At 42.7% G+C, this 20716-nt stretch overlaps 1 protein-coding gene across 3 annotated transcripts; it reads left to right on the top strand.

Moving 5' to 3' along the window:
• Nucleotides 1-1212: 1212 nt before the first annotated feature.
• dennd2c (DENN/MADD domain containing 2C) lies at nt 1213-20056 on the top strand. Of its 3 annotated transcripts, none has more exons than XM_079360477.1 (19): nt 1213-1547; nt 4712-5829; nt 7949-8073; nt 8995-9077; nt 9214-9372; nt 10243-10321; nt 10583-10627; nt 11625-11812; nt 12165-12274; nt 13201-13270; nt 14115-14192; nt 14613-14753; nt 15135-15283; nt 16482-16659; nt 16764-16805; nt 18163-18271; nt 18558-18800; nt 19061-19147; nt 19243-20056. In XM_079360477.1, the coding sequence occupies exons 2-19, from the start codon at nt 4943-4945 to the stop codon at nt 19272-19274; spliced, it is 2805 nt and encodes a 934-aa protein (XP_079216603.1). In that variant the 5' UTR covers nt 1213-1547; nt 4712-4942; the 3' UTR covers nt 19275-20056. The 3 variants fall into 3 exon arrangements, with proteins under 3 accessions (XP_079216603.1, XP_079216604.1, XP_079216605.1); XM_079360478.1 differs by lacking the exon at nt 1213-1547 and adding an exon at nt 2190-2275; XM_079360479.1 differs by lacking the exon at nt 1213-1547 and adding an exon at nt 3534-3679.
• Nucleotides 20057-20716: the final 660 nt, after the last annotated feature.

Consider the following 20716-nt stretch of genomic DNA (forward strand, 5'->3'; position numbering starts at 1 on the left):
GAGTGTGCCGTGACTGTGAGTGCTCTGTGGGTTAATATCTTCTTCGACTAAAAAATATTTTCATAGATTTTGGCTTTATTTCAACGATTTCCTGTCTGTTTCAGAGCTTTCCTCCACTGCTCTGCAGCTAAACATCGCATCTGTTCTTTTATTAATGTCAGTGAAGTGCCAGTCAGACGCCAGTAAATGGGCGCGTGGAGTCCCGCAGGTGCAGCTCATAACGCAGTGTCCATATTTCCCAGGACATTTGAAGACAGCAGTGTTTGTTCATCGATGACAGCTGCAGGAGTGGATGTGATGACGTCCTCCCTTTTGGATCGGGAGGATTCATGCAAACTTTCTCACAGTCAAGCTGGATGAAGACACCCGCACTGAAAGCGGAAGTTAAAGGACATCCGTCACAAAATAATATATTAAGGTGGAATAACATTAAACTACTAAACAGAATACAGGATACTTAAAGTGGGCTCGTTTACTGATATACGTTTTTATGAGCAATGATCAAGTAAAGTCAGTATTTCCAAATCCAGGGATTTGATAAACTATTATTAATGTAATGCATTTAAAGGGTGGTGTACTGATATATCTTACATAACATTTTAAGACACAAAACAATTTCTCATCAGCAGTTTCCCCCTGTAAATATGCAAAGCCATTAAATTGGTCACAAAAATACCTTCAAAATATTAGGGATGTAAATACTATAAATATGAATTTCAATAACATGGTGAGCATCAGCAGCTGTAGAGCAAGACTTAGAAATTGAAGACGCACCATCATCTTTTGAATAGATAGATGATTTACTGATCCTGAGGGGAATTTAAAAATTGGAAGTGTTGAAGCATTTTGTCTTCCTAAAGACATAAAATGAAAGAGGTGAGAAGATAACAGACACAACAAAAATTGTGTGCAAATATCACAAGAAGACAAGAAAGTCAGTTTCATTAAGTAAAATAAATGAGAATCTTATCGTGATGAATTATATTGTATCATGAGTTGAGTGAATGATTACATTCCTACAAAATATACAAATCTAAAGCAAGATTACATTGACACTTTGATTTGTTCTTATGTTTTCTTTTCTCTTACATGATGTCAAATCACTTTGTAAATCTGTGTTTATGTGTGTGATGATGCTTCTATAGTAATAAACTAGCTTTGACATTAAAGGTTTTATTTTGGAAGTAATAACCGGAAGTGACACACGTTCTGTCTGACTTGACCCTGATTGTCCACACAGGAGGAGGAGGAGGAGTGTGTAGCTTTACTTTTCTGTAGTCTTTGCCCTCTTTCTTTGTTGTTGTGTTTTCTTATAAGAACTAGGAGACGTTTTTTTATGGCCTGATAAAAGTTTGTGTTGCGTTAAAATGACTAATGTGAATTGACTGTGGATTTTAACCCTCACGCGCGCACACACACGCGCACACACAGGGACGTTTTCAAACCTCTCCAGATTTTTAAAACGATGAAGGCGACTGGACACGGAATGTTTTATTTCATCAAGAGAAAATGAAGATACATGAATATAACTCATCAAAACACGACACGTAAGTCACCAAACATGTTGTGAACGTTTCTAACTATTCTGTTAATTATTTAAACATCTTTACACAACTTCTCTTACTGACCAAAGTTTGTTTCTTCTCCTATGAAGTGCATGCACATTAAACCAGTTAACACAATAGGTTATGTACTTTGTCGTATTTAGTAATTATATATATATATATATATCATTTGAAAATGAGGTAATTTAAATGTAATATATTATTTGCATATAGTGTTTAAATTAAATAACTACATTAATCACATGTCTAACTCTGTTTAACCTCATTCGGTTTGCTTCTAAAATCTCAAAGGTTCCCTTAAAGAACAGTCCAGAACATCACAGTTCAATGAATCATTATTCATGTCTTTCTTCTTCAGCCACATCTCGGAACATTTTCCACATGCTTAGTGTTATGCAAGTAACCGAGGTTATTATTGACTTGATTATTGCCAAATTAAAGAGTACTTCTTACTCAATAAGAGCAACAAGTGAGTTTTTAATTCAGTGAAAGTGAGACTTAAAAAGCAGTAGTGACACGTTAACTGTGTGTGTATCAAACTGAGATTGGCATGTGCCTTCATGTCACTTAAAACATGTTTCCTCTGTCTTTCTTCAACTATTCCCATTTTTACTGCACCAAATCCAGGTCACAGGGTGAGCTCAGGTCATTGGCCCTAATTGCAGGGAGTACTGCTTTTGCATGGAAAGGTGCTGCAGGTGTTGCCAAATGTAGGTAAATCAGCGGAGTTAATAAATGACAGACTGACTGAAAGCACATGAGATGTAAAGGTTACCTTTTGCCATCAGGGCTTTGTTGTAACAATGTTCAGCTGACTGCAAAATATGAGCACATTTGATATGTTAAAGAAGTTTATGACGTATTCAGAGATATTTTGTCCCACAGGTATCGACAACCGCTGACAAACAAATGTCTCTAAATGATGAAACTTGTAATATTTAAATGGTCCATCACTCTTTCAGCAGCCCGACAACACTGATGTCGACATGTTGCTGAGGAGGTTGGCGATGGATTGGTCATTTTCAGGCACTTCATCTTTGTGTGTCCTTTTTATGTTGTCATTTAACAAACCCACATTTTTCTTTTATTATAGCTTGAGCTGTCACTGTTGCTGGTGAAGCGCAGTCGTACGACACCTCACCTTGGGCGTGTTGAATCATGCCGTACGAGGGCGTTTTTGTGGTGGTTTTGAAGGTGTGATTAGACTTGATTTAGCTGCCAGGTGATGATGGGGTATTTCAGCTTCATGGGCCCTCTGTCTGGTTTGTTCATTGGTGAGTCAGCGAGTTTCACTTGAAGATACATGGATACCTAACACAGATTTGACAGCCTAGTCAACAGAAGCGTAGTTGTTTTTTTGTATCTCTCTCCCCCCCCCCCCCCTCACAGTTTGAATTTGCTTACTGGCAATAACAAGAGTTGATTTAAACATAACGCCACAGGAGAGGGGACTGACAGTCGAAGATGTGTTTTTACGCGTTACTGTTTCTGGATATGTTGACTTCAAAGACAAAGTTTGATCACCATAGATGATCTAAACAACTCAAATCGGTGGTGAGTGCTGGCCACAAATCTGTCTGCACCATAATTATGGACGGTCTGCTGATCCGTCTTCCTGCATGTCAGGAAACTCAACTCATGCCTTCCTGTGCACAACATACCGCATGCAGACAAATAACGCAAACGGGTCCTTTTTGGGAGCTGCATTGTCACTGCATGGTCTGGGAATGATGAAGGAGCTGCATTCCAGTCCCCACATACATCTTGATTTAGGTCAAACCAAACAAAGGCATCACTTGCAACGCTGACTGACCCACTGTCCTATTAGTTAAATGTATTCAGTGAAAGCCCCCTCCCCTTCTTTTTGAAGAATGCACTTCATAGAGTTATTATGATCGTGAGCTGCGTGCGCAGTGGAATTTTACCATGTCTCCCCTTCTCAGCTTTCTCGCAGCCTAATGTGCAACGTGTCCAAGTGGTTTGGTTCCAGCAAGCCAGGAGCTGTGAGCGTACAGGGACTGCATTGATGTCCGCTGAGCGAGCATGAGGCAGGGTGGATGCAGCTGCAGAGCTTTGCATCAGGCGCAGTGTCTAAAAGCGTTTGAAGAGGGGAAGTAAGTCCATACATGAGGGCTTTGAACCGTGCATATTCTAGTCCTTGCACAAAGTCATCAGTTAAGCAGAGTCTGTAGTCCTGTGTTTTTATCTTGATGCAGCTCTCTGAGCAGCTATATTGTGTCATGATAGGCGTTGTTCAAATGGACTCCATAATTCATCTAAAAATCCCTTTTGCCTGACCTGCAGTATATCAGCTGGCCAACATAAACAGCCCGTATGAGCCGAGCACAGAAACCTTTCAGTGTCTGATATTTAAGTTGTTTTTGCAAACATACAGTGCAGAAACAAAGCGTTGGCTGATAAAGACACATCTGTCTTCATGTAATGTGTTTGCAGAGAATAGTCTGACTTCATAATTCACAATACTCTCTTTGTGTCTGGTGGAAAGTGTCACATGTGAGCAGATGAGTTTTATAATGTTGACCTGACAGAAATGAATCTCTATTTGGGGCCAAATCGTTCTTTTTTTAGTTTTTCTGAAAACGTGGTAATGGTTTCAAAAATCCCCCGGTTGTTCTGCCTCTTATTGTCATTTGATATGTATGCTGTGAGATTAATGTGCTTTCTTCCCTTTTTTGAAGTTTTTGAAAATTCTTCTGAGTCAATTGAAAGAACATCAGATTCGATTAGATGTGTTTGTTTTATTATTGGCATCTTTTATTTGGAAGGCTCTGCAGCTAAGGACAGAAGCTACAGAGAAGACATAACTTCCCCGAGGCTACGAGAGGAGGCTATAAACACAGACACACTGCAGGAGGAATGTGTGCTTACCTTGTTCCTGTCACTATCCTGCCTCTTTTTTCACTGGATTTATTTTTGGCAGCGGACCCTGACAGGAGTTTGTCCTTCCTGACCTTCCTTCTCTCTCTGTCCCTTCTGACTGCTTCAGATGTGTTCTAGTTTTCAAGTAAAGTCACGTCTTGTGGTGCCGCAGAAGTATCCCTTTGACCCTGCACTGTTTCGTCTGGGCTTGTTTGTAAGTGCACTGATTGATGAGTAATTTTCGTGCCTTGTCTTTCTCTTTTCAGGTTGTTTCCAAACGGAGACGAGGGGAAATGACACTCTGCTAGCAGAAGAAAGGGGATAAAGACATAATCGCAGAGTTTGGACCATAACATTTGGGGCCCTCTGTTTTCACTTATTAGTTCTGGATTAATCAAGAACAGATCAGAAACATCCTGTCCAACTTTATGAGGAAATTCCTGATGCATTCATCAATGGAGAAGTGAGGGTGAGCTGACACTTGCCCCCCTCTCAGCATGCTGGCTCTGAGGCTCGAGCAAGGCAAGCGAGGGGGCGGTGATGTCGATCGCCTGCAGAAGGGGGCCACTGTGGCTTGGCAGTCAGGGAGGCCCTGTTCGCAAGAGCGCCGCATTAACATCAGGGAGAAGATCTCCCAGTGGGAAGGTCGCAGTCAGCAGGGCAGCAGCCAGGGTGCCGGGGTTAAAGCACACCCTCCAACTGTATCCCGGAGTCTGTCTGGGGATGTGCTGGGCAACGGGTGCTCCAGTGAGGGATTAAGAGGGGGGCCTCACGCTAAAGCTACCCTCTCAAAAGCTAGGAGCCTAGATTTTTGGGAGTCCCCGTCCCCAGCTGGACAGACTGGTAGAAAGTCAGAACCTTTGCAGAAATGCTCAACAGAACTTTCAACTCCAGGAAATAAACCACTACCTGCACAGAAAAAAGCAGAGTCTCCCAAATTGGAGGCTTACACCGTCAACTCTACAGTTAAACAAATCTACTCTGCGAATGGCGACCGGAAAACACAGCGTATATTGGACTTTGAAGTAGTTTCTAAACTTCTACCTCCATCAACCGATGACCAAGACGACAACATGCCCGCCGGAAACTTCTACACCTCTCGGGGTTTCTGGCGTAAGCTCGAGGGTGACAGGCTGCTCTGGGAGAAAGGCAGGACGTCGTTAGGTGAACCTGACCCTCCTCCCAAACCTCAGCGGACATTCCAGTATCAGGGATCCAAAAACGACAAAACCAACATGGAGCACACGACACGCTGGGAGAACAGATCCCCCAATAACAACCACTCCAACGGGAGGGGCAGGAGGGCAGCTCAACCACCCAGCTTCCCCCCGCCTCCGTGTCCAGGAGGAACGGTCAACGGCCTTTCAAGGCATAAAAAGAACAGGTGAGTCCAAACACTCGGAGCAGAGCATCACTTCATGCTACTCTTAATAAAATCTGAATCATGCCTTTGGAGAAAACCCGGACCATTTTGTGAAAGTTCTGCTCTGCTTTGGACTGGAACTGAACTGAATATGAACAGATTGTTTTCAGGGCAGTTTTTTTTTTTGGGGAGGGGTACCAAGTCTAAAGCTGGCTGGAGTCCTGGTGTGATGTCACATGATATCTGGCAGCATTGTTCTCTATTGTCTAGATGTGGCCTAGTTCCTCAACAGCAAGCACCCTCACACTCCCTGTCATAGTGACGGCTCAACAAAACAAGACGTAGCTCTGTAACCCATGTACAGACTCCACTCTGGACTTAATACGCTGCATGCCTCTGTAACTTGGTGGTGTGTCAAAATAATCCAAACACCCTCCAGGAGTCACTCCAATCAAATCACATGCACATATATGAACAGTCTGTAACAAAACAAAATTTAGTGTTTAAGAAGTGTCTCTTAGTCAGCCCCAGCTCACACTGATGTTAATGCAATAAGGAACATCCATGTGTTAAATTTGGTTTAGTTTAAAGAATCACAAGCTTCATCTTCTCCCCCCCAAAAAACACACAGTTGAATTACCGTTTCTTTAAAGGTCACATTTTCTCTTTTTTTTTTTACAAGTTTAAATCAGTGTCAGAGCTCCTCTTCAACATGTGTGAAGTGTGATGTTATAAATCCCCTCTGATCCTGTATGTGATCATGTCTATAAACCCCTCTATTTCAGCCTTGCTCAGAACAGGCTGTTTCTGTGTCTGTAGCTTTAAATATGTAAATGAGCTCTGTCTGACCACGCCCCCTCTCTGGAAGGGCTCGTTGTTTTTTTTTACAAGAGCTCCTTCGTTTTTGTGCGACTGCTCCGAGCGCCCATGTTTTCAAATCGTTCAGCTTTCATCACTGATGCTGTTTTCCAAATGTATGATTTTTTGCCCCCTGCGGATCGTGTCTTTTACCAGCATCCTCTTTGCTCCATGTCTTTTGGGGTAAAAAATGATCTCAAATATAAAACATTCAGCAAAAAGTAACAGAGCCGTGCCGAACAACAGTGGCCAATGCTTTTCTGCCTGATAAAAAATGGCTGGGTGGACCTGGGGCCTTAGTGTTGTCATTAAGCCTTACAAGGGCTTGTAAGGTCCTTTACCTGCTTTTGTAAAGTGTCTCGAGATAACGCCTGTTCTGAATTGACGCTATATAAATAAAGATTGATTGATTGATTGATTCTCTGCAGCGTAAAACCTTTAATTGGGCTGGAAACTCCTCAAAGTAGCCGTAATGATCACATGACAGTGGAAACCACCACATTCAATGAAAGGAAAACACAACCTGACGACACTGCACACGGACGGAGATGACGTTTTTAAAAGAAATAAATCTAGAAAACTCTGGAAGCTAAAGGTGACTTTATCCTGTAAAGTAATAAAGTTATATTACTCTGACTACACTTAATACCTCTTAATACCTTTTTAAAAAGGCTTAACCATTCTTCTTCTCGAGTTGACAGGGTGATCTCTTTGAGTTTGTGTTTGACCTGCAGCCCTCCTGCGTGTCTGTACAAAGTGAGCGTAGCTCTTTTGCTTGGTTTGTTGACCGACTGCAGAGGAAGCTCTTAACTGTCACTCACTCTTGTGTATTAGGAAATACCTCAATGGGGATGGGTATTACATCACACTGAACATGAGTCATGTTTCAATCTGCCAGAAAATGTTTTGTTTCAAAACAGATCAAGCAAATCTCACACTGAACTCGTACTTTAACCTCTGTGATAGTAAACCAGCTGTAACACGATGAAGCGATTTCTTTCTCTTGAAGGTGTTCCAGTGAGGTTTTACTGACAGTCGACATTGTCATATTGCCGGCAGATATCGCTGTCAAAATGCTGTTACACTGTTTCCTTGTTTGGCTTCTTCCAGCCGTTGTTCAATATGCTCAGTCACTTCCCCCCCCTGACAGTTTATCTCACACTCTCTCTGTCTTGCTGTGTTTGATATCAACTAGAGGAAAGTTGTGTTGTCTATGTTTGGGACAGCAGCCATGCTCCTCTTCGTTGCTTTTTTTCACTGCCTCTCTTTCCCTCTGCTGCAGGAAGTCTTTTGAGTACGAGGATGCCGCGCGTCTCACGGCGAAGCCTTGCACGCTGCAGGGAGACGACGGGCGCTCCAGCCTTTACCATGCTTACTCTGATGACAATATCTATGAGGACATTGTCTGTAAGTCCAACTCCCTGTGTCGTATAAACGGAGGAGGATGTGAATGAAGCGTTGATCATTACACCCCCTGTGTGGCAAACTCTAAATGTAGCCCTCTTTTATTTTAGAGTCATAAAAATGGAAGTTGTATTGACTCTTGGGTGCCTGTCATTGTTTATGGGTACAGTTTTGACCTAATGTTTATGATTAGTTTGACTCATTTTTAGAGCTTAAAAGTCTCAAAAATATCTCCATGTGAGTCTCCGGTGCTCTAAATGAAACATTGGTTTGGTTCAAATATAACATGAATCAAGCACCAGAGGAGGTTTTTGACCCTGTAGAAACCAGCTTTCTCTGAACGCTCCGTTTTGGGGTGTGTGTCTCTTTAAATACAAAGAGCCCTCGCTGAGTTCTCTCGGTAGACATCACTCCTTCACGAGCGAGAATAAAAATAGCGGACCTGAATAAAAGTTATTGCTCTGGACTGGGGGTGGAGTCTATGGGTGGAGATACCAGGGGAGGGGAGGGGCTTTATTTACCACAATCCCACTGTGACATCACAAGGAGAGCACATTTGAAACAGAGCTTTTTTCTCTGCGTTGTGAGACTTCTGCAGACCTAAAACAGAGGACTGGATTTATTTCACATTTTGTTTGATGACAGACACTCAGGTTAACCAAATGTAAATTCAGAAACATTGTAATAGTGGATTTTTCATAATATGTCCCCTTTAATATAAAACCACTGGGGGAAAAAAAAACATTAAAGTACAACAACATTTCAATGGAAAACTGTGAAGATGCTCACACATTCTTATTGGTCTAAATGTTTTATATCAACACTCATCCACTCCTCTGCTCCCTTTTTAATGTTTTTAAAGGATGTTTTTTTAAATGAATCAGTTGAAGTAACGTCATCCGTCTGTATTCTTTCATCCCTCAGGTGAAGGGAGCAGAGATAACCCCTATGAGGATGTGAAGCTGACTCCCATGTGTCTCCCAATTTCAAGGCCTCAACGCCCTAAGGTACGGGGCTCAAAAACAAAAATCATTCAAGAAGCGTTTAATAAGTGATTGCCTTCTAACTGGACACTCTGACAGAGGAGGAAGATAGTGTTGAAGTTTGATGCTGTGTAATTATTTTAATCTTCTTGACCTCCAGCTGCCTCTTAAACCCCAAACATTGCAAGGACACTCTCGAAAAGTGGAGAGGAGGAGGTTTCAGACCATCGCACCCTCTAAATCCTCGACCCTCGCAGAAACGCCAAAACCGGCGTCAGCTCGGCGCTCGAGCACTCAGAAAACACAGAGGACGCCACAGGTAAATGATAATCATCACTAATAGTTCAAACACTGTCACACTGACTGAGGTTTTTTTTTATTACCTTGAAGAGTGACAGAGAAGCGGTATGTTGAATGACGAGTCGTGTGTTACATCAAAAGAGAAGAAGAGGGGAGGTGCGTTGTTGAGCAGGAAGAAGAAGAAGACACTGAAACAAACAGATAGTGGCAGAGCAACATGTGTGGAAGCTTTTTTAAGATTATGTCATGTATTTAAATAAACGACACATGGCTGGCAAAAGAGCAGAAACGGGCAGGAACTTTGACAACAAGGTAGAGTAAAAGAAGAATACGCGTATTGACAGATACATGTGTAAAGCTGAGGAGTTAGTCAGGGTTGTTGCTTAATAGCCCGGGTGAAATGTGTACTTTATGTAATAGCAGGTTAAACAATGCAGAAGATGAGCCGTGTTCTCATCTGTTTCTTGTCTTTTATATAACATTTGAGAAAGAAATAGTCAAAGACTTGTTAAAACCGTAATCACACTCAAAATCTAGTTTGCAAAACTGTTCGAGACAGTAAAATAGTGTGTTGTATTGTTCTGCTTCAGAACACTGCCATTATCTTCTTTCTTAATCTCAGCTGGAAGTGTTCCTCCTCAACGAGCAGTTTTCTTTAAAGATACATTTCCAGCTTCCTGTGTGTGTCTGTTTCTTTATTGTGATCCAGTGTGTGTACTCATGCACCGAGTCCATCGTCAAACAAAACTGCAGGAATCTAACCCTGAAAAATGCTGAAAATCTATAATATCATTATGTACTTAGAGGCTGTTATATGATGATTCCCTGTAATCATGATTCTATAATGGATGTGAAATTATGGGCCTGACAAGTACCTGTGTGTTCTCAGTACGTCAACAAGATCGAGACCATCTTTGACGACAAGCGAGGGAGGAAGAGAGTCAAGAACCAGGGCTTAGCAGTGCGAGGTAACACACACACACACACACACACACACACACACACACAGTGTCACAGATGCCCTCATGTCCACCACATCAACACTTGAATAAGATTAAGCCTCTTAATGTTATGCCTCTTGTTGGAAATACCCAGCTTTTGATGGTACACACATGGCAAGCCACTGATTATGAAACAAAGGCTGACTGTCTGCATCTGATTATGGCTTCTCAAGTTTGTTCCATTCCTCTGCCCCCCCCCCCCCCCCCCCCCTTTATTCATATCAACAGAAGAGACCAGCGGGACCGAGAGCGATCCAGAGGACAACACAAAAGGTTTGTCTTTAAAGTGCCTTTATGTTGGGTGTGCTCCTCAGGTTCCAGTTTAAAGGTCTGTACCAATCAATCTTTATTTGTGGAGCGCCAATTTGTAACAAATGTTATCTGGAGACACTTCACAAAAGAGCAGATAAAGACCTTACCGTGCTGTTTTATTATCTACAAAGACCAAACATTAATCCGTCATGAGCACGGCTCTATGCAACATGTACCAAAGAAAAACGTCCCTTTAAGAGGCAGACACCTCGAACTCAACCAGACTCATGAAGAACATCTGCTGAAACTGCGTTTGTTCAGGAAAGTGAGACAGAAGGAGAAGCAGTGGGGTCTGGGCAAATCAAGGATCAGTGTTTCAGGAATCAGACAATAATCATCGAAAACTACGATTGAAGGATTTCCTCCGACAGCCCCAGAGGCTTTCTGAAGCTACAGCTTGACTTTTTATGTTAACGCTGAAGTTAGGACGCTAAACATGCTCACACTGCTAACAGTTAGCATATTAAAAGTTGTTGATTGGCAATACAAACACATGGACATCAGAGGCTCAGATGATGTAGTGTGCAGCACCACATTTAAAGCCTCATCATTTGAGCTGTTGGGGCGCGAAGAAGGTCTGCTGATGTCGTCTATATTAGAAGCTTAATGGGGATGAGGGAAGTCTTAACTGAGCTCCTGTCATTAGGGCACCTTGTGTTTGTTTCAACTGAAGAGACGAAGGCGCTGTAAGTAAACAAGTGTGGATCAAAGTTGTTTCGGCCATCTTTACATAAAGTCTTGCTTGGCAGCTGTGGTTACTGTTCAGCCTCCTCAGAGAACTGAAATACCAGAAAGGCACGCCCAAACTCAAGTTATTAAAGACTGTATTTCATTAACCGAGTAACTTCATGATGCAAAGTACATGTATTTTCCAAACGCCTCATGTTTCCGCCGTGTTCTGGATGGGTCACAGCCGAGGAACAATCCTCATGGTATCATCTCATTGTGCGATGTCCAGCAGGCTCCAGAAGATCCGTTTACAGACAGTCTACACTGAAACGCCGACCAGGCTACCGCACCCTGGAGAGAGACCTGATCCAGCTGCAACAGCAGCAGCTCCTCCAGATCTTTGTGGTCGTGTCGCTAAGGAAAGGCTCCACGGGAAACACCTACTCTCCTGAAATCACGCAGCAGTTCCCCAAAATGGTTCGAAAGAATTCTTTTGCATAATACCGCTTTCTCTGAGACAGAACGGTGTGTTCTTCTGTACGAGACGGACTGTCTGTAAAATAATCTTGTTTGGTCAAATTAAATGAAGACGACCTTCATAATACACGGAGGGGAATTTCACCACTTTACATAAGTCAGGATTTTTTATAGAGGCCAGATTTTTCTCATTTTTCGTTTTTATTCATAAATCCTAAAAAGTGGTAAAACGACTGGTGACAAGTCAACATTGAAGAAGTCTTCTCCAATTCTCCCATTAGATTATTTCTATTGACTCACATCCGTCCTCCTGAAGGAAAACACTGCTGAAACTGCTCTCTCTTTTTTTCAGTTTGAAAAGTCGTCCCGGCTGTCCAGAGAGGCCGAGGATCAGCTGAAGGTTATCCCCAAGTTCTGCTTCCCCGATTCACAGGACTGGAAGCCGTCTGCACACATGCCGAGGTCAGTGAATGCACCACAGATTTCTTCACGTGAAGTGACTGCATCTAAAACACATGCATGACCTTTTATGGGCCATGTTTGTCTTCTGAACACATTAATGTCTTCAGTACTTTATTCAGTTACCTTACTGCACCAAACACCAACCTGGTTTCCTGTTTATCTCCTCAGCGGTCAAATGTTACCTGAAATTTGTTCTTTCAGATTCTCACTGAGATAAAAAACATTTTCAATGATCAGTTCAACGTTTAAGGACGAAGGAGCACTGAGCATTCCTCTTCTCTTACTGTTCATGCTTCATGTTTTAATAAAGGATATCATCTTCATACACACAACATCACTGTCCTTAACTTCCAATATTCACAAACTCGCCGTTCACAGTCACGCTGGTCAACGTTCTCGTTTCCACAGCCAGCAGCGCGGTTTGTCTCCTGAACGTGCCAGCAGCGCCATGCTGTGCTTCAGTTCACATACGCTCCGAGTCTGTTTCAGACGGAGCACGCTGCAGGCACGCGTCAAGCTGGACAGAAACGAACGACTCGAACAGGAAACACTGCATCCAGTCAATTTCAAAATAAAACAGTCCTGATTGTATTTTCCATTACGTTATCGCCGTTATGTCAAAGCAGTCGCATAATAAACAACAAAGCAACATTAAAAAGACAAAGCCACATGTTTTCTTCTGTATGAAGGTGTGATGTGAGTCCAGCTGCTCATGGTCAAGAGACGGAGCGAGTGGGCCCTCACTTTTTGGAAATGAGGAGTAAAACTTATCTTCAGTGGAGCACTTGAACTGAGTTTTCTTAACCCAGTTACCTAATTCATCTTATTCTGAAATCCAGAAATCAAGATTCTACTTCCTCTTTCTCATCTTTTAAGGCAGAGAAAGTCAAACTAATGACAGAACTGTTTTGATGTCGTGTTCACAGTGAAACCTTTTCCTTCGTCCTGACCGGAGAGGACGGCAGCCGCTGGTTCTGTTACTGCCGTAAGATCTTGGTGAGTGTGTGTGTGTGTGTGTGCTTACACAACATCTCAGAGGAGACGTGAATCAGTACATGTGAATCATAGACCATAAACCACTTCTGAATCAATGACAGAGTGCAGGAAGAATGTTTCCCCTTTCTCTGCCTCACAGCGAGAGCTGCTCATACATCGGATTATTTTTAAACTCATTTTGTTGGTTGAAATAATGAAGCTTGACTGAGTTTTAAGTCGTGAACATCCTTCGGTCGTCGTAGTACTTCACAACAGTGTGTTGATCTTTAGTGAAGCCTGTGAGGTCAGACCTTACCTGTACGTGTGCTTACTGCTGCTCTCATGAACAGACTGTAGACTTTGTTTTATTTAAAGAGTTCAAACACGTGCGCGGTGCAAAGGCCTTCAGGATGCATCCCATCCTCCTTCTCGCTGATTAAACACTGTTTAATCTCAGTCCAAAGGATGCTGCCATATTCAGTCTCTCTGGGTGTGTTTTGTTCACACCCATGTATAGTGTAGTGTGTTGTGGAGCTGCCCATGTCAGCTCATCTTACCACCTGAATAATGCTTCTGTTAAAGGAAGAAAATCACTGCGTTTCTTTTCTTCCTGAAGAGAACGCTGCACCTGACCACGCCTCATTTATAGACCAACACACCTGCTTTTTACAGCCCTGTCTGTCTGAAAGGAGACCTTTACTCTGCAGCTCTGTGCACATGTTGCCGATGGTAACTTCACCTTATCGACATAGATGTTAGAAATAAACAGGCATGCATTAAAAGAGTACAGCGGTGGGTCTGTTGTGTCAAAGATAAATCTGCTGTTTCCTCCTTTATGACATGTGAATCTTTGTGTTTCTTAAAGCCCAGTGGAAAAGGCAAGAGGCTCCCTGAGGTGCACTGCATTGTCAGCAAACTGGGCTGCTTCAACCTGTTTGCCAAGGTAAGGCAACTGTACAGTACAGTCTGCACCCCAGCGTGCTCTGATAGAGACCTTTGTGGCTTCCTGAAAGGAGCAGGAGTCGTTAGAGCGCTGTTCTAATCCTCTTGAAGTGTATCAGAGCTGCTGTCTTGAAACTCCTCGTTTGTGTTTCGAATGAATGAGGCTGCAGAAGAAGATAATCCTGAGCAATCCCCGGGTGTGTTTTACACACACACAAAAAGAATTGTATGCAAGCAGACGCGTCCCACCCATTTTTACTTGGCTCGGGGAAATTTACAAACAGTTAAGCGTGAATGTGCTAGCGTGGAAAACTCCATTTACATGCGGAGCCGCATCCTGCCTCTGTTGTTTTGTTTCGACTTTAATCAACATTCGTTCCTTCAGGACACAAACAGTGTTTCTCTGCTTCTCTCTGTTCAGATTTTGGAGGAGGTAGAGCGACGCAGGGACATTTCCCCAGCGCTGGTTTATCCTTTCATGCGTAGCGTGATGGAGGCCCCGTTTCCAGCCCCTGGACGTACAGTCACAGTGAAGAGCTTCCTCCCCGGCTCGGGGAATGAGGTAACCCTGAAACCAAAAGAGGAAATGTTGATTAGTAGTTTGGTTCCTCCTAACCACTCCTATGTGCAGAATTGGAGTGACTCACAATGTGAGGTTATCTGTAAACAATAAGGAAAGCTGTTTCAGTTTGGAGGGGCTCATTTCGGGAAGCTATATATACTGCAGCGGCCCACAATAATCAGTTTAGTCATTGCTCTGTAGTGACTCAGATAAGTGGAGAAATGATCCGTCTTATACCAGGAAATGTTACAAAATCATCAGTTAAATTTCCCTAAAGAAATGACGAGTGAAGTGTTGAAGCTGCATCACACAGACGTATTAGAAGTTTCAGTCTGTGTTCACACAGCAGCCTGACTCCATGTGCTCCTGTTGTGTGCTCAGGTTTTGACTCTGTGTCGGCCCGTGGACTCCAGGCTGGAGCACGTGGACTTTGACAGTCTGCTGCAGTGTCTCAGTGTGGGGAAACTCCTGCAGGTGTTTGCCTCCATCCTGCTGGAGAGGAGGGTCATCTTCATCGCCGACAAACTCAGGTAATTTCTATCAGCAAATGATGACGAGTTCAGAACGAGGCACACGCGATGTCAGGATGGTTACTCCTCCACTCCTCGGTTTGATTCTGTGTACCTTTCTCCCTTTGTAAACCTGTGGCAGTTTTAGAAAGGCAAGTCGAGGCAGGTTTATTTGTACAGCTTGATGTGTCTTACAGAGTCTCACTGAGCTGTACGGGGAGAATAACACGATAGAACAGCCCACGCTGCTTATGTTACCACAAAGAAATGAAGGACCACAAACTGTAGATGATCTCCATCATTAAAGAAGGAATGAGAAGATTTGTTGGTTGAAGGGAGGGAGCGGCCTTAGCGAGTAAAAAAAGGGACAATCAAAACATTATTTCTCCTTTTGTGTGACGGCGGTGTTTTAAATAAACACAGCCGCACAATCCTGCCGCTGCTCCATTTTTGTGTGGATCCAGCTCCAGCCGAGACAGAAATGTAACCTGGTAGCTCACATGCATCCTGCTGTTACACCTCCAGTATGTGTGACACTCATCTGTCCTGAAACAGAGAAACAATAAACACACATGATATCCACTACTCTGCTTTTTAGGACAATCGTACTCTTTACTTTGTGAATTATGAACTTTGACCTAATTGTTAGGCAGGTAACGGAGCAGACAATCATGTACATAAGAAATATTACAATCAGCACCATGTCTGTTCGGGGCGAGTCGGCTGCTGTCTTCAGTAATAAATGTTCAGCGATGTTTGAGGAATTGTAGTTGAGAAATCTGTTTAAATGGAAAGAGCCAGAGTTGTATTTGTTTTTTTCTTAAGTCTACTTAAAGGACATTTAAATGAAAATGAAAACGACCCCTGACAACAGTCTGGGGTCTAGAAGGCAGGGAGTGGTGCTGTGAGAAATAGCCGAGCTCAGCTTCCACACTCCATACTAAAATGTTCCATTTTAAAGGGAAGTTGTTGAGGGGGTTTTTCAGTATGAAGCAGCCGGACATGACGTGTCAGCAGAGATAGAAGCAGCGTGTGTTAGTGTAGGTCAGTTGTGTCTTTGTTGCACTCGTTCACACGCCTGTAAACGGCTGGCTGCTTTGGAAACTCGCTGGTAAAGTTGAATAATCTTGAGTCAGACTACTAGAATTGAGTCACACGATCTGTGTGAGAGCTGAACCATGTTTGTGTGTTTCTCAACGTCTCTCCTGGTTGGCTGCAGCGTGTTGTCTCGGTGTGGCCATGCAGTGCTGGCGCTGCTGTACCCCTTCACCTGGCAGCACACCTTCATACCCGTGCTACCAGCCAGCATGCTGGACGTCAGCTGCTCCCCCACCCCGTTCCTCATCGGGGTGCTGGCACCCTGCCTGCCGGAGCTGCTGGAGCTGCCCATCGAGGAGGTCGGTCAGAGTTCAGTTCAGCTGTAAACAAAGACTTGAGAGTATCCTGCTGAGCGAGAGTCGTGGAGAAACACCCTGAGTAACTGTCATTCTTTTCTCCCCAGGTGCTCATCGTGGATCTGTGTGCAGACAAGTTTGTCGTTCAGGTGTGTACACATAGCAGTGCTCAGTGGGGAATGAAAGGTGTGGCCCCACTCATTACGATGGCTTTGCCCACACTTGTCCCTGCTTTGCATTCAGAAGGTTTTTGAGGGCGACAGAAAAGAAAAAAACGCAACAGCCAGAAAACCCAGCAGGGATCAAATCCCATTGGATAGTGTCATGATGAAAATAGCAGATAAACAGCTGATCTCGAGCGACAGTTATGTCAGTAATGGGTGTCTATAATTCATGTGAAATGTTATATTAAGTGTCTTAACCTGTCGGGGTTTCTGGCTGAATCTTTGTCCAGTCTCTTACTCTGTTGTGGTGATTCCAGTATTAGTAAACCTCATTTACGACATCTGCTGAATCTGAATGACTAATTGGAGTTATGAGACAGCCTGTCATGACTGCGGCAGAGAGACTGTAACGTGTCTCCATTTGGTTCAGATTTGATAAAGTATCTCACCGCATTACAGAAATAATCCACACAGTGAAAACACATTTTGCTCCTCATAAAGATGCAGCAGTATTGATTTCTGATTGTTTTATAACCGGCTAAGAACTCCTCACAGGAGCTGTAAGGTTACAGCTCTTATTGACCAGAAACAGATGTTAGCCTCCAGTTAGACCTCATCCAACAAAAAACACGTTTCAGATTAAATCATTTACATATTAAGCAATACTACAGTTCTGTTTTGGCAGTGGGCCCATCAGAGCATAAACCTTCATAGAGGCAAATAAGGTGAACAAACATCTGGAATGACCCTCACAAACAACACGGCCTCAACTGGTCAGGTGGAGTTATTATCTCACAAACTTTTAAACTTCAGTTACACAAACACAAACTCATTTACCAAGTGACCCGGTTTAGGAGGTCATAGGTCAGAAACCATAAAGATAAAATCAGTTTTTCTCAATGGAATCTGGTGACTGTCAAAAGAAAAAAAAAAAATCAAAACTAAATATATAAAAACTATAAAAACTAGAAGTAGCTCTTTTTAGAGATTTCTCATTAACAGATCATGACGAGTAAAGGCTCATTGATCGATTAGAGATGTCTCTTCATGTTTTGACACATTTAACATCAGAGCCAACATGTGACTAAAACACTTATCAGACTTACAGTGACTTTGTTACAAACACTCATATTGCAGCAAACAGTGTCCAGCAGCTGCATCTGGAAAAATGAAGAGGAGCAAACTCGTGTGTGTGTGTTAGCACCAGCTATTCATGTAGCCCCCAAATATGTAGAAAATAAGGTCTCGGTTGGAAATCCCCGACCTGACCACCAGTCTGAGTACAGCCTTGCTTCAGGGCGTCACGTGACTGTTGATGAACGTTACATGTGATGTTTGACAGCTTGGAGACGAGGACTGCATCCTGCCCAGTAAGCTGCAGGCTGCTCTGCTGCAGATCCTGGAGGAGAGGGAGGAGATCCTGAGACAGGAGGATGGAGACAGAGGAGGAGGTTTGTACAACGGAGTCAAACTGAGAGGAGCTTTAAGGGTTTTCAACATCGTCTTTAGTCACTGATTTTGTGGCTTCGCAGACACTACAGTGTATCATATCGGCTCTTATGATGCCTCCTCTTCTACAGATAATCTGTTTGTGCACCAACAAGATAAAGAAGTGTGTTACACATATCTAAGCCCCTCACAGGGAGTTTTAAAACATAGATCTGTTATATAAAGTTGTAAAGCCACAGAACTGTTCTGAATCCTTTTTTTCTTCTTTTCAAACTTTGTCCCGTGCAGGTCACCAGGCTGACCTGAGCTCTTTGGTGTCCGAGGGTTTCGTGCGGTTATTCGTGGAGCTGGTGGGTCACTATCCTCTGCACATGGTGGAGTCCTCCAACGGGAGCAGGGAGCTGCAGCGCGACAGCTTCCGGAAATCTCACCCGTCCCGGGGAGTTCGCCAGTTCCTGCAGTTCTTCATGGAAACTCAGATGTTTGCAGGATTCATTCAGGATAAAGAGCTGCGCAAAGGAGTGGGGAGAGGTGAGTGTGTGCATGTAGCACTCTTAATGATATCGTTTGATAGGGATCGTTTTCTCTGTTTATGATGCAATATACTCATCAATTCTTAACTAGCACGAAGAACACTTGACGCACATGATTTGTCGGTGCTCAGTTTTGATCACACTCTGCACTGAACGTAGCTCTCTATTTAAACTCAGATTTGTGGATTTAGGATTAGCATTTCTCCCTCATCATCTTCTATATTGCTGGATGGCTCAACATGTCCGTCTCCCTCTCAGGTCTCTTTGAGTCAAGAGTAGCCGAGTATCTGGATACGTACCCTGAGCCGGAGCCGAGCGGTGTCAACAAGTTTCTTAAAGGACTGGGTAAGTGACGCGACGTCATCTTCTGTCGTGCTCACTTTTAAGGAATCTTGTTTGACAACTAATGCTTTTATTTTATTTTATTTATTTATTTTCAGGAAACAAGATGAAGCTCTTACAAATCAAATGAAAATCACCCCGGCTTTTAAAAGACTTAGTACTTTCAAAGAGAAAACCTGCTGCTGCTGGACTTGCTGAGGAATTGAATGTGGATGAGAGGCTGGCGTCTGGATTTCAACAGGACAGCGAGGAGCCGACCCGGCTCATCTTTGAGTCATGTTTTTAAAACAATGCACTTTTTAAAAGGACCACAACTGGAAACAATCAGTGAGATTTTAATTTCCATCACTTTTAATGAAGCCTTCAGAGCAAGTCTGCAAAAGTACAAAAGACATTCCTTAACCTCAGCCTGATCCACGTGTGGACGGAAATGTTCTCTGTATAGAAACATGTTTACATGCATGACTTCAAGGCTCCACGTTTACATTAATCTCCTACGCCACGAGTGCTTTTTAGTGCAAAAACAAGTTAGCCACATTTCAAATACATAAATACGTTTAAAGAATAATGTGCATCGTTCCAATCTGACGCCTGTCTTTGCATTTTTATGTCAGTGTTTCGTTCCTCAGCACAAACTGTACAAACCTTTTTGTTTACCGTTTTTTATTGAAACATTCTTTGTTTGAATTCTCGGATAAACCACTTCAGTCAACATGAGGACTTACATTTGGAGATGAAATGTTTGTTTTCCTTCTGTTCGGGATTTTCTGCGAGTTCACTGTTGATACTTTTTTTTTTTATGTTTTGCACAGTTTTGAGAACCAGTGTACAGTATTCGGAGTATTTTTGTACTAAAGCATGACATGTCCTACAAACGCTACTTTTTAAAATAAAGGGCTCCTAAGGACAATATTTCAGGTTTCCTGTTACTTATAAATGCCTTCAAGCTCAGCTGCACCTTGAGCCTGCAGAACACGAGTTCAGGAACATGTGCAGGATATGTCATAGCTGTCATTCATTGGATAGGAGCAGAGCAGAGACGTGACGCCCCATAGCTGGGAAAATTATTTGCATATATTTAAATGCATCTCTGAGAAGGTCTAAAGATTATTCTCTATATTACAGTCTCAATATAATAAATAATAATAATAAACATGATCACAGGATAAAGTGTCCTAAAACGACCGTTAGGTGATGAATTAGGTTGTACGTATGTTTAAAATAAATTCTATTATACGTTCCATACACAGATGGATAGTTCATTTTGCTTCCCCTTCACTCACATTAGTAATGGATCTGTTTACAGCCAGTGAGAACAGAAGAGAAACATTTCATCAAGTTCACCCTTTAAAGTCCATATCAGACCTGTTTCCTTTTTTTAAATAAGTTTGATTTGTGTGCCATATACTATACTTTTCTAATAAATCCATTTAGAGTCACATCTCTTTCAGGCCAGAAGGGCAGCAGCAGCACATCAGAAATAAACATCACAGTATTAAGAAACCACTTAAAAAGTTAAGAGCAACAACAATTCAAACATTCATTCATATCAGCACTTTTTTTAATTTTTAT

Source organism: Symphodus melops (assembly GCF_947650265.1).
Source record: "Symphodus melops genome assembly, chromosome: 13".
NCBI lineage: Eukaryota > Metazoa > Chordata > Actinopteri > Labriformes > Labridae > Symphodus > Symphodus melops.

Bases quoted from the DNA above. Each gene is read 5' to 3' on its own strand.
- dennd2c (XM_079360477.1), top strand. From the start codon at position 4,943: ATGCTGGCTCTGAGGCTCGAGCAAGGCAAGCGAGGGGGCGGTGATGTC. The intron at 14,754-15,134 runs GTAACCCTGAAA...TTGTGTGCTCAG, and splicing joins TCCCCGGCTCGGGGAATGAG to GTTTTGACTCTGTGTCGGCC. The intron at 16,806-18,162 runs GTGTGTACACAT...GATGTTTGACAG, and splicing joins CAGACAAGTTTGTCGTTCAG to CTTGGAGACGAGGACTGCAT.